This window comes from Marmota marmota, unplaced genomic scaffold, assembly GCF_001458135.2.
Source record: "Marmota marmota marmota unplaced genomic scaffold, marMar, whole genome shotgun sequence".
Taxonomy (NCBI): Eukaryota; Metazoa; Chordata; class Mammalia; order Rodentia; family Sciuridae; genus Marmota; species Marmota marmota.
The window spans coordinates 9142640-9155793 of NW_026000222.1; the positions used below are offsets into that span (position 1 = coordinate 9142640).

Genomic DNA, 13154 nt, shown 5'->3' on the forward strand with positions numbered 1-13154 from the left:
GCTTAAAAAACAGAGTCCATTCTGAAGAATGGAGCCAGGCATGTCTTGGACAGAATCTGGGTACATATAACTTCCAGTGTTGAGCTGTGAACCACTGTATTCTCGTCTCATGGGATTTGGGCTGTTGAAGTCACTATGTTGTTAATATCTTTTGAGAGCTGGTAGAATGATGTGATCTCTACTGGTCCTGGTGATTATAGTGTAAGTGCTTTGAAGAAAGGGACTGAATCTATTCATCTTCGTGTCAGGAGCATAAGCCATTGCTTGTGGTCTAAGCCATGTCAGTTTTGGAGCTAGATTAGGTTGGTGTAAGTGAAAGAAAAGGATAATTCATTTTGAATATCCAGGTGGGGATAGAGAAGGAAACCAAGCCTTCTGAAGCAGGGTTTGGGAGCCTTTCTTCCTAGTTTATCAGTGGAGACTCAGAAAGCCACAGAGACCTTCCCTGCCTTGCTGAGGTTCAGAGTCCCCTGGACAAATCAATCTTGTGCAAAGATACACCCATATGGGCTGCAGGCTGAGGACCCAGCGGGCATCTGTGGAAGGACCTTGGTGTGCCCCAGGTGCTTGCTGCAAGGGAGGGCCGTTACCTGTCTCATCGAAACAGATGGCCAGCATGTGACCTGAGAGCTCTGCTCCAGGATCCTGATCCATCTTGCCACATTCTCCAGAAAGTGCCCTCAGCAAAGACTTTCCATGCACGCTTGCAGGCCATTCACAAACCCCCCTTTCCCCTCGACGCTGCTGGTCAAACTGAAAAGAGACCTATGGCCTTTTTTCAGTGGAGAGGGAAGGGAAGAGGTTAGGGCTTCAGAATGCAGGAAGGCTGGATTGAAGCCTCTGAACCCACGAACATTACGGATGTGAAGCCAGTGGGCCTGAGAGGGACATAGAAGAGGAACAGCCTGGTGATTTCCTTCTCTGTCATCTTTGCCATCTCCACCAAAACACACCAAGGCCCAGAATCCCTGGGTTAAGCCGCTCTCCAAGGTAGAGACATTCAGGATTTCGTCTCTGTCTAAATATCTTTGGTTATAATTGTGAGATTTTCATTAGTGTGTTTCAGTTCTTCAAACTTGGCTTAGTCTTCTCATTGCTTTTTCAATAAACTGGAATAATATTCATGCTTTTATTTTATTATTCAGTTGGACCAGAATTTGGGGTCCAATTGAAGAGGAAAATTATAATATAAACACAGTTAGAAAAAGGCTTGGCTTCTCGGCTTTGTTCCCTCAAATAATAATGATAAGAATAATAAATATGCACAGAGTGTTATCCCCAGGCCAGGCACTGTCTTTAAATAGTAACACGTTTAATCCTCTAAAAACCCTGCAAAGGAAGTGCTCCCATTATTCCCATTTCACAGGCCAGGGCCCTGACTATCCCAGAGGTTTGGAACTTCCCCAGGAGATCAGGGAAGAACAAAAGAAGCACTTCAGCATGACAGAATTGTGGACACTTGGTGGCTCTTATCAGCCTCATGCTGCTCTGTCACCAGACTGTGAACAGCTGTGGAATATCAACAGTACCTGATGAAGTGTGGATTGACAGGATTTTGCAGGGACATTGGTGGCTATACAAATCTGGAAAATATAAATCCCCACCTATCACATTCTTGGTATCATGAATCCTACGGTGGTAACGTTGATAACCTGGCACCTGCCACCCAATCTTGGTTTTCTTTTAAAATCTATATATTTTTTTTTCATCTAAAAGCACAAGATATTTTTCCCTTTGATAGTAACAGGGGATCTGGAACATGCTTTTTTGAAATGCATGTCTGTGTTTGGAGATCTATTCCAATTGTCTGTTAAACCATCTCTGTATGTAGATGCCAATGACAAAAAAAAAAAATCCATTTAGGATTCCTAGAGTTCTGTGCTTCAGAGAGAACTGAGGATGTTATCAGTGTCATTTTGCACTTGGTGTGATTCCTCTCTCTGTCTTGTTCTCTGTGGCCCAATGAATTCTGCCTTTTCTCCCCTGGGACTTGGTAAACAGTTTCTGACTTATCAAGTCCCTAATGTCCTATTTAAAGCCACTGTAAAACTTTTTTTTTTTTTTCTTTTTTGGTCCTGGGGATTGAAGCCAGGGTCTCTTTATCACTAAGCCACATCCCCAACCCATTTTATTTTTTATTTAGAAATAGGGTCTTGCTAAATTGCTTAGAACTTCACTAAGTTGCTGAAGCTGTTTCTGAACTTGCGATCCTCGGGCCACAGCCGCAGCAAAGCTTAAATTTCGCTTCTCAAGACCTTCATTTCTATATTGAACATTTCCCTTAACCCTCTGTCTTCCTCTCATTCTATTTTATCTCAGTAATTTTTGTTGTTAGTGGAAGGAACCCTAACATATCCTCTTGCCTTTCATTTTTCTCAAATAAAGACTTCCTGGCCTTCATTTTTAGACTTTTATTTCCCCCAATCCTTCCCCCAACCTGGACCACAGATTTCTGTTTTGTGTTGATGACACTTTCTTTTTTGCTTTTCTTTTTTGGAGGGGTATCAGGGATTGAACCCAGGGGCACTTAACCACTGAGCCACATCCCCAACTCTTTTTATTTTGAGACACAGTTTTGCTGAGGCTGAGGCTGGCTTTGAACTTGCAATCCTCCTGCCTCAGCCTCCCGAATCAGGTGAGCACCATTGCTCACCCAGCCAACCTGTCCCTGATTCTCAATGGAGATCATCCTCCTACAATCAATTATTTGTTCTTTAGTGCTATTGTTTGAATAAAATAATATATTTTTTGAAAGAATGAGGTAAACTTGTCTGAAATAATACTATTTTGAAAGTTTTTTTGTGGTTAGATTAAAAATTTAAAAAAAAAGAAAAATAATTTGATTATTAGTGATCACAAATCTACTTCTTTCCCAATATTTTTCCAGCCACCCTATGAGAGGCTGAATCTGTCAATTTATGCTTGATTAAAAATAAAATATAATAATGATAGTGCCCACTGGGCTTTTTTATTATGGCATCAAGATACTTCTTTAAGATTTATGTACATCATTTCATTGGGAGTTCTGATTCAGTTGCAGCGAGCATCATTAGTCTATAAAGTCTTAATTCTTTTTTTTTTGGTGGACATAAGGCCTGGGATGCAAGCTCCTTGGATGTGGCTCCCTCTTCCAGGAGCGTGTAACTGCCTGATTCTCATTCCTCTTTAAGGCTGTTCACAATGTACCTTTTCAAGTGAATTGTGCTTCCATCCCACCACTGAATTTATCAGGTATTCCTGGAATCTGTATACTCCTTTTGCCTGTTAATTCTAAAGCCTTTAATGGAATTGAAATATGACCTACAGGGAGGGTATCTTAAAGGAAAACTGGGGGAGATTTCATGAAGTGTGATTTATACCTGATGTGAGTTCCTTGAGAATTATTTTTTGCTCTTTTGGTTTTTTTGCTCTTGAAATTTAAAATAGGAAATGTCTGCTCACCAAATGTACTTTCTCACCTTTTAAGGTAGAAAATGGTAAAATATCTGAATAGAATATAGACCATGGTCAGTAGGCACTTTGTTTTAAAGCCCAGAAGCTAAACCATGTGACAGTTTTTCTATCTGTAATCTTGGAAAAGATGGAACACTCTGAACTCTGTACATCCCAGGTTTTCAGTTTTGGAAACACTGCAATGAAATTGACTCAGGTGCATTAAAACAGGTCTGGGACCATAACGTAGAGCTTCTGTATCTTTTCTTATCTTTCATAATGAAAATAAGTGAAACACAGATTGTCCTATAAATAGGATGTGATCATATCTTTTACATAAATAAGCCATCCTGTAGGTAGGACATTGGGCATTATGTTATCTGGGACATGGGACAAAGGGGGCTAATGTGGAGAGTCACTGTGAACCTGTCCTTCTGCGGACTCCATCGAACCACCCAGCTTTGCCCTCGGTTCCTTCTGTGGAGGGAAAGGAGAGCTGGGTGTGTTTCCTTCACCACCAGCAGCTGCCAGCACCTATTTTGCAGTGGACATGGGGCCTTTCCTGTCCGCCACTCAGGGGAAGCCTGAGTGACCTCACACTCCACGCCTGCCTTCTCTGCAGGCAGCGATATCTTTGCTTTCTTCCGGCTCTCATGAGCTTTTCTGATGGTCAGTTCTGAGCTGTTCATCTCTGAGTTTCATGAAGACTGCCCCTGGTCTCAATGAAAATGCACATCAGAAAAGCACTCTACAATGTCCCACCCTTCATTTCCCCACTTCCTACCCCTTCTGTTACTGTTCCTCTCAGAACCCTGAGCTCTTTCTTCATGCTATATACAAAGAAAATATTTTATTTTCATATATTTACTAGTCTAATTTTTTAATTTTTGGAGGCCAGGAGGGGACCAAGGATCTGTCTCCTTCACCACTGTCTGGCTCCTTTGGGAATCACTGGGCTTATATTCGAATGTTTTAAGATGTATTCACTTGCTTAGATTCCAACAGTTTCCATCAAACCAGAAGAAGAATATTTTTATTATTTATTATGTAGCACTGTACGATTCTTGTTTCGTTATAAAGAATTATTGCAGATTTGTGTCCTGGTCATGCTGCAGTGTGTGGATCAGTGTGTTTGTCCCAATATAGAAGGATTTTATTGTTTTCTCAATATAGAAGTTTTCACTACTTATTTGTGTAATGTACAGATTTCAGAAACAGAGAAAATTGAAAGCTTCCAAACCGGTTAGTCCGGTCAAGGCTCTTAAGTGGCTTAAGCCTTTGATATTAGTTGAACCAAGTAAGGAAGTTAGTGAGGCTGCAGGGCTTTCAAGGATAATTCACTTTTTTTTTTCTTTAACTAATCACTTTGTCCTGGGGGACTGTAAATGGTGTCTTTTGTCTGCATGCAGTTTGGATAAGAAGAGGGCCCAGCTCAAGGAATGGGAAGCCCACGGTCCATCTGTATGTACTTTCTGTGGGGATTTCCTCCCAGGTACCTGGGAGGTTGAAACAAGTCTCTCTGAGTTCCCATGTCTTGGGACCTCGAACGTCTTCCACTTCTCGTGTTGGCAGGCTCTCAGTATCCCTCCACTCTGTAAATGTCTATAAACTAAGAAGCAAATGCATACTGGCTGCTAATAAGTGGTGTGCACCAGGGTGACCCAAGCAGCCCCTGGTAGCAAGTGTGCATTCACGTCACATGTCACGCAGGGACAAAGTGTTGTGTTTTGTTTGTTTCCTTCACTGGAGAGAGACATGAAGCCACCAAACCACGGCCTAGGATGATTTGGAAGCAGGAGAAAGTCTCTTGGATGGGGTTCTGAGTGCAGCTTCTTTGAGGAGATGGCGTTAAAGCTGGGGCATCAAAGTGAGCACGAGAAAGCCAAGGAAGCCCACTGAAGAACAAGACGGCAGGTGACAGAGGAATGTGCACCAGCAGCGTCAGAGTGAAAGGACTTAGTAGGTTCACAGAGTGAAAACGACATCCTATTTTCAATAGCGTGAAGAAGAGGGAGAGCCGATGGATGAAGCTGGCAGGGTTTGAGGGGGCAGATTGTGCAGATATTGAAGGCCAGGAAAAGGGATACCATCAGAGTACATGGGATGTGTGAGAACTTGGCTGATATGGAGAGGACAGGTGCAGTTCAGAATACTAGATGGTGTCCAAATGAGCAATGACGGCTTCTGCTAGCATGGCCTGGGCCAGATGTGGAAGGGCATGCCCCTCAAATATAGTCCTGGAGATAGGATAGACAGGATTACTGGGATTGTGCGATTTTACTTTTTTAAATTTTTATTGCCTATTAGTTCTCCTCTCTCATAATCTCCAAGGGGATGTGGATGCGAACTGTTTTCTTTTTGTAGGTACCTATTACTTTTAAATGCCTATGCCTAGAATAAGACCAAGACTTGGGAGTTCAGTGACTACTTGGTGAATGAAACCATCTGTTTTTGTGTCTGGGGTCTAGATACCATGTCAGTGCCCCAGTCCATAAAGAAGGTGGCATGAAAATCAGGACCAAACCACACATTGTGTTTTGTTTGTTTCCTTCCATGGAGAGAGACATGAGGAATAAGAAATTGAGTCCAACCTAGGGCCAAATTAAAGCCTGAGGACAGCCCCTCTGCAGCCAGTCACCCACTTGCCCTGCCCCCAGATTGGGTTGGGTGCCAACCCTGTGTTCCCAGAGGGAGCTGTTCTTGTCACCTTACCCCACTTAATCCATGTGCCTGTGTCTTCCTGGTTATCCACACACTTTGTGATTCTCCTGCACAGGTGTGTGCCTAGCACATACCTGCATGCCAGGTACCTGCTTGGTGCCCAATGAATATGTGTTGAGTCAATCACTTACCCTCCTCCTCATCAGTCATCCAAATTGCTACAGTCTAGAGCATTTAAGGACTTTGGCTCAGGTTATTTTCTCTCTGTGTGTGAGGTGCAGAGATAACTTTCCACATTTTGTACATGAAGGAGGTGAGGTCCAGCCTGTTGGTTCATAGCCGTTCATAATATTGTGATACTCACCTGGACAGTTCAAAAACAGAAACCACCGAGGTTATCAGTCACATTAAAAAGTGATTCTGAGGTCAAAGATACAGGATTCTGCCTGGGGAAGACAGTGTATGTATGTTCTTAAGAAACTCGGAGGATGCAAAGTTCAGCAAAGCTGAAAAGTCTCTGGCCTGTTATCAGTGCTTCTCAATCTTTAATGGGCCGGTGATGGTGATCTGAGTCAGAAGCAGATTATGATTCCACAGGTCTGGGTGAGTGAGACCCAAGAATTTTGCATTCCTAAAGAGCTCCAGGTGAGGCCGAAGCTGCTGGTCCACAGACCACAGTTTTCACAGCAGGGCCTGGGTACCAGAGGACTCTGATATCCAGAGAAGGGAGCGTAGCTCATGCTCAAAGGCAAAGGTGCACTGTGGCAGCAGAATCGGGTACACATGCTGTGCCTTGAACTTGGAAGGGGAAACTCCCAGGGTGGGCTCACCGGGGTCCCCTCCTTATTGATTTAACAAGTCTCTCTCTTTGTAATAGTGTAGCTCATTAGACCCCTGCTTGCAAATAACCACTCACTCCTTCCTCGGCCATCCTTGCTGGTTCTTTTAACTAGCACTTGTGAAATCAAGATGGAATATCTTGGTTTTACTATCTATACTATGAACTCTGTTGAAGGTAGCCAGGCATTTGTACATTCAGCCCTCTGCCGCGTGTGTACCAGTGTCCGCCGGGCAGGGGCAAGCAGTACCACCTGTTGCTCAGCCCCTTAGGCACACAAACCAAGATTGGTGGCCTAGTTGGGAATATAGCTCTGCAGTAGTGTGCCTAGCATACATAAGGGCCTGGATTTGATACCTGGGTGCCACCCATTCTACTCTAAAAAAGTTGACCATGGTAAGGAGTTCTGGTTCAGGAGATAGAGTGCCAACACTGTCTTTTCCCACCTGCTAGCTTATCCTCAGTTTGCAACTCTGTAAAATGGGAAGAGTGATAGCAACATGTAATGGTGCAGATCAAATTGAGATGGTAGATGACCAGCAATTTGCCCAGCTCCTGTCCACGGGAAGTAGTCAGCACATATTTGCTGGAAACTTATCCAGAAAAAAAGAGATGCATGGAATCTTGAATGTGCTCTTTGTGTTTGGCTTTTTAGTCAGGTCTAATAAGGACACGAAAAAATGAATTCCTCATCTCACCGTTACCTCAGCTGCTGGCCCAGAAACACAACTACAGCTCCCCCGCGGGCCACCGTCCTCACGTACTGTACAAAAGGACAGCAGAGGAGAAGGTGCAGCGGTACCATGGCTATCCTGGCTCCCACCGGACCTCCCCTGGCCACTCCCCAAGTCACACTCCCCCTGCGTCCCAGAGTCCAGAGACTGAGTACCACCATCGAAGGTGGCAAAAGCAGCATTTTTGTGGACGACGCAAGAAATGTATGTAAGGAAACTTTTTCTTGCTCTGTTCTTAGTTGGGCCTCCACGGGGTTTCTCGCGTGCTGTTGGGTGACTCTGCAGGTTAAGATGGGGCTACGCTGAGCACCTACGACAATGTGGTCTTGGACAAGGACCAGTACCATTTCTGCCTGGCAGAAGCTGGATGAAGTTCTTCTGGGTGAAGCTAGGAAAGACTTAGATTTATCTTCCTTCCTTCCTTCCTTCCTTCCTTCCTTCCTTCCTTCCTCCCTCCCTCCCTCCCTCTCTCCCTCTACCTTTTACTTCTCTTTTAGCATCTCTGAAATTTGGCCAAGGTCTTATCTTGGTGATAATGATGAGAGAAAGCCAAGGCAAATGTCTAGGAGTGGTTGTCTGTTCTTTTGGCTCATGAAGAGGGGCAGCAGTGAATGACAGGACCCCTGAGCATGCTTTGTGACCCAGGCACCACCTTCTGCATATTCTAGACAAGCAGTGTCCAGTAGAAATACATTACAAGTATCAAATGTCATTTTTAAATTTAACAGTTACATTTTTTTAAAGTTTCAAAAGTTCAATTAATTTCAATATCATTTTATTTAATTCAACATATTCAAAATATCATCTCAATGGGTAATTGTTATGAGAAATTGTTAATGAGGGATTTTGCCTTCTCTTTTCATATTAAGTTTTGGAAATCTGGTATTTATTTTACTTTTGGAACTAAATTTGAGTTGAGATGATGAATTTTTTATCAGAAATACTTAATCTGTGTTTAGAATTCAGAAGATTTAAGGTTGAAAAAGTCGATTTACATGCTCTAGGTTATTCCAAAGATATACCTTTTTCAATAGCTGCATCGTAGATTGTACTTTCAAATTAAGTGAAATGAAATAAGTGGATTCCTCTGTTGCGCCAGCCATAGTTTAGTGACTCAGAAGCCACAGTGGTGAGCGGTTCCCTCAGTGGATAGCACAGGCAGATGAGGGCCCTTCTCAGGGAGATGAAGAATTGGCATTAGAAGGAGTTTAATCAGGAGCACCAATAAAGTAGCGACTTTTCTCCATTTTTATTGGCTCTGGTGTTGTTGAAACATCTCCTTGAGGAACATCCATTTAGTACCTGTCTATGAGGGTGGTGTCAATCACAGGGGTGAGATAGTGGTGACGGTATGTATCCGACATGAGACATCAAAGCTCATCTTCAGAACAGCCTTATGAATTAGTAGTATTCTTTTTTCATGGAAGATGCAACTGAGATCCAGCGTGACAGGGCTAATGAGTGGTCAGCTTGCGTTTTTTACAGCTGAGTCTTCATGATGACCATCTCATGGCTCCATCAGTTGTTATAGTATTAAATTATTTCTATTCTTGTTTAATACATAGTTATGTCCTGAGCTTTCTCAATGTCCTTTCCTTCCTAGGGCACCCTTGTTCTTGTCACTGTGTTTTGACCAATAGTGTCAGGCCTTCCCCTACAGACACTGCAGGTCTCTGCTCACAGACTGTGGTGAAAAGTACTTAATATAGTTTTACCATCATCCCTGACTTTACTGTTTCCCCAATAACTAAGAGTCCTCTGAGATGGCTCATCATGTGCTGTGTTTAAAACCACAAGCTAAGCACAAGTTTCTAGAGAAGTTCACTTTTTATTTGGAAAATAACATGAAGTGTCATGAATTCAGATCCCAAGGGTAATGTCTATTTTTACGATTTCTGAGTAAAACAAAATTAGCATTTTTCTTCTTTAAAGATCCTTTAATTTATTTTTGTTGACCTGCTTTCTCTGCCAATTAGAATAATAGCTGCTTTTTTTCTGACTCTCTAGAGCATGTTGAACGTGCTACTGATCTACCTGTCCACCCACCCACACATCCAAACAGCTATTGCATGGATTTTTCTTGACCACACACTAGGTGCAAAGTGCCAGGGCAGACAGCTTAGTGGAGTGGTGCAGCGGGAGTGACCAGTCTCTCTCCTCCCCTATTTAGATCTCTCTCCATCTGTCCCATCCAGATATTCTCTACTGATATTCCTTCCACACGCTCTTATTTTCATCACAGATGCCCCCAAGCCTCCTACTGAGGACACCTACCTAAGGTTTGATGAATATGGGAGCTCAGGGCGACCCCGAAGATCAGCCGGAAAGTCACAGAAGGGACTAAACGTGGAGACCCTGGTGGTGGCAGACAGGAAGATGGTGGAAAAGCACGGCAAGGGGAACGTCACCACGTACATCCTCACCGTCATGAACATGGTAAGGGAGGCTGCCACGTGTCCTCTGGCCCACAGAGGGCTAGAGTTCACAAACTCCAGCCTGGGCAGAATGACAGAGGGAGCCTCGTGGTCTCCCTGGGAGGGGACTGAGATTTGAGGAGGCTGCCTTCACGGGCACGTGACTGGTGAAATCGAATCCTACACACCTGTAAATATGCCTGATGGGTTGCCCCAAACGGTTGTGAATTTTTTTTGAGACTTTCTTAGATTTCCATTGTTCCAACAGGTTTCCAGTCTATTTAAAGATGGGACCATTGGAAGTGACATCAACATTGTGGTGGTGAGCCTCATCCTTTTGGAACAAGAACCCGTAAGTGGCAAACTTCACTCCTTTGCATTTATTGAATATTCACCATGTGCAGATCCACGCACCAGTCATTAGGTACTCAAATTTGGACTTACGCGAACCCTTTTCTAAAGGAAAGTACAAGCTAATAGGGCTATTTAATCTAGTAGTGAAACTAAAACACCGCAAAACATATGTATATAAATATGCAGATACGCGCACAATTGGTACACAAAATATTAAATGTATATATAATATAAATGCAGTATAAAATATAAATATTATATAAAATATATAAATATTACATAAGCTTTACTGTGAGGGTGCATTTGATTATAGATTTAAGGATTACTTGGCTTTTGAAACTGGCTGTACCACATGATTGCGGTAGATACGTGAGGATGTTTTGAAAATATATGAAAGTAAGTTATCGGAGAATTCCTGTAAACCTGCTGTCTCCCTCGCACCCTCCTCGGCACAACAGAGGATCAACAAGGGGTCGTGACTGCCCTTGAGTTAATTACAGTGAGGTGCAGGACACAGGCGTGGGGATGATCACAAAAGCAAACATATAATAACATGTGAAATGGCATGGTACTCCCTGCTTGGGAGTGTTCTGCCGTTGAAGCTATTTTTCCGAAGCAGAGATTACCCATCCCCTGAGCCTTTTTCTCTTCATCTGTGACCCCAATAAAGAATGTAAAAGGCAGGGAGTCAGGGGTGAGACGGACACTGATCTAGCTGCCCAGCTGTGTAGAGCCAGGGAGGTTAATGACTTGTCAAGTCCTTCTTGGAAGTTCAGAAAGACAGAAGGGGTGTGTGTTGGCTGGAAGACACTTTTGTCTCAGCCTACCACTTATCCATTGCCCCAGGATGTTGAAGCTAGAGACACCCTAATTCACGGATAATTAAAGTTCTTTCTCAAACCCCTCAACTTGACCCAAGTCAGTAGTTTTGACTGAGCAGGCATTTTGGTAAGCGATTGCTTTAAGGGTTGTTATCTTACCCTCGAGAACTTTTGTTGCACTGATTAGTTGCTTTAAAAATGATGAGCATTTACCTAGTAGATATTTTTTCCTGAATAGATTTTTCCTCCTCCTGTCTTAGCTCAAGTGTTTTTGTCTACCTACCTTTTCCCTTGAAGCACGGTATTTCTGTGTTCGCCTGTATCAATGGAATGACTCAACAGTCTCATCTCTGTGGCAAAAACTGTGCTCTGATGTGTGTGGGTTTTCCGTAGGGAGGATTGTTGATCAACCATCATGCAGACCAGTCTCTGAATAGTTTTTGCCAGTGGCAGTCTGCCCTCGTGGGAAAGAATGGCAAGAGGCATGACCATGCCATCTTGCTCACGGGATTTGATATTTGTTCCTGGAAAAATGAACCGTGTGACACTCTAGGTAAGGTATGAACAGATCCTTTTATGCACACCTGCATTCGGTATGGAAACTTCTGCTGGATAAATGACCATTGATCCTTATTAGAGAGTCCTAATATAGTCATGTCTGCTTATACACCCTGAGAGGGATGAGACAGGAGGGAATAGACCCTTATGAGAACACCATCCTATCCGCAGCCCACTACCAACTCAAATCTCATTATGCAGCATATCACTATATTTAAATTGGGGAAGACCCTCATGGAATCCTGGAATCCTGGTGAATGTTGTTCTGTTTAACTGAACATGGTGTGGAATAGGGAGCCATTTACTTTAATCCTTTTGTATTTTTTTTATTGACCCTGCTGTGATCATTGAGGTCTGATGTATGTCCCTGTTTAACAAGACCCATTGCTGTGACTGCAGAACCAGGTAGCTGAAAAGAAATTGACTGCTTTCCCTGGTACTGACTGTGCCACTAGGGAGCAGCGCCTCCTTTGGGAAGTTGCTTGAATATGCAGGGCTCAGTTCTTCCCTGTTCATACAAGACAGGGAGAGCGAGGACTTTTCCATGTAGGCTATATTTTCTAAAATGTTTCATTGCACTTGTAAAGGATTTAACCTTTTTAAAAAAATTTTGATAAACTAGTGATTATCTAGATCAGGATCAGTAAACTTCCTCTATAAGGGGCCAGATAGTAAATGTGTTAGATTTTGTTAGTTAAGTCTCTGTTGTAAGTACTCAGATCAGATGTATGAGGACAACAGCAGCCATAGAAAATACATAAACCAATGAATGTAGCTGTGTTCTAATAAAACTTTATTGACAAGAGCCAACAATGGAAGCCATAGTTTGCTGACACAGCTAATGATCTAGAGTGATGATAAAATTTGGAGGGAGCTGAGAAAAGTTTACATGATTTGCTCACATCATTTTCTTAAAAGTGCTTTCAAATCCCTCATGATATATTAGAGATAAAGGTAGATAGGACTTTACAAAACTTTTGGTTGTATTTTTTCAATTAGGTATAATATCCCCATAATGCCCTATAAATCTGTTTTAGTAATTCACTTTAATCATGGTTTGCAAAAAAACACCATTTTAGGAATTATTCCATATGGGGAGGGTATTCCTTAAATGAATTTTAAAATGTTGCCTGAGTTTGGAATGTACAAAGTAATATCTAATAGCCTGACACATGGTTGATGTTTTGAAAACATCTTCTGAGAAGGGGGAATTTTATCAGTCAACCAAAGGTCAAAGTACAAGGAAAGTCTGATGAAAACTAATACAGCCCCAAGAATCCTACCAACTGTAGGTCACTCTCTTTAAGCCACATGTCATAATGTAAAGAGTACGAGCTTTGAC

At 42.7% G+C, this 13154-nt stretch overlaps 1 protein-coding gene across 2 annotated transcripts in view; it reads left to right on the forward strand.

Moving 5' to 3' along the window:
* Nucleotides 1-13154, forward strand: part of Adamts18 (ADAM metallopeptidase with thrombospondin type 1 motif 18) — a 135133-nt gene that overhangs the window by 42501 nt on the left and 79478 nt on the right. For both annotated transcript variants that reach the window (XM_048792356.1, XM_048792355.1), the window contains exons 2-5: nucleotides 7587-7873; nucleotides 9908-10101; nucleotides 10348-10431; nucleotides 11648-11807. In XM_048792356.1, the coding sequence (XP_048648313.1) occupies nucleotides 7612-7873; nucleotides 9908-10101; nucleotides 10348-10431; nucleotides 11648-11807 (700 nt within the window). In that variant the 5' untranslated portion in view covers nucleotides 7587-7611. The remainder of the gene's footprint in view (nucleotides 1-7586; nucleotides 7874-9907; nucleotides 10102-10347; nucleotides 10432-11647; nucleotides 11808-13154) is intronic.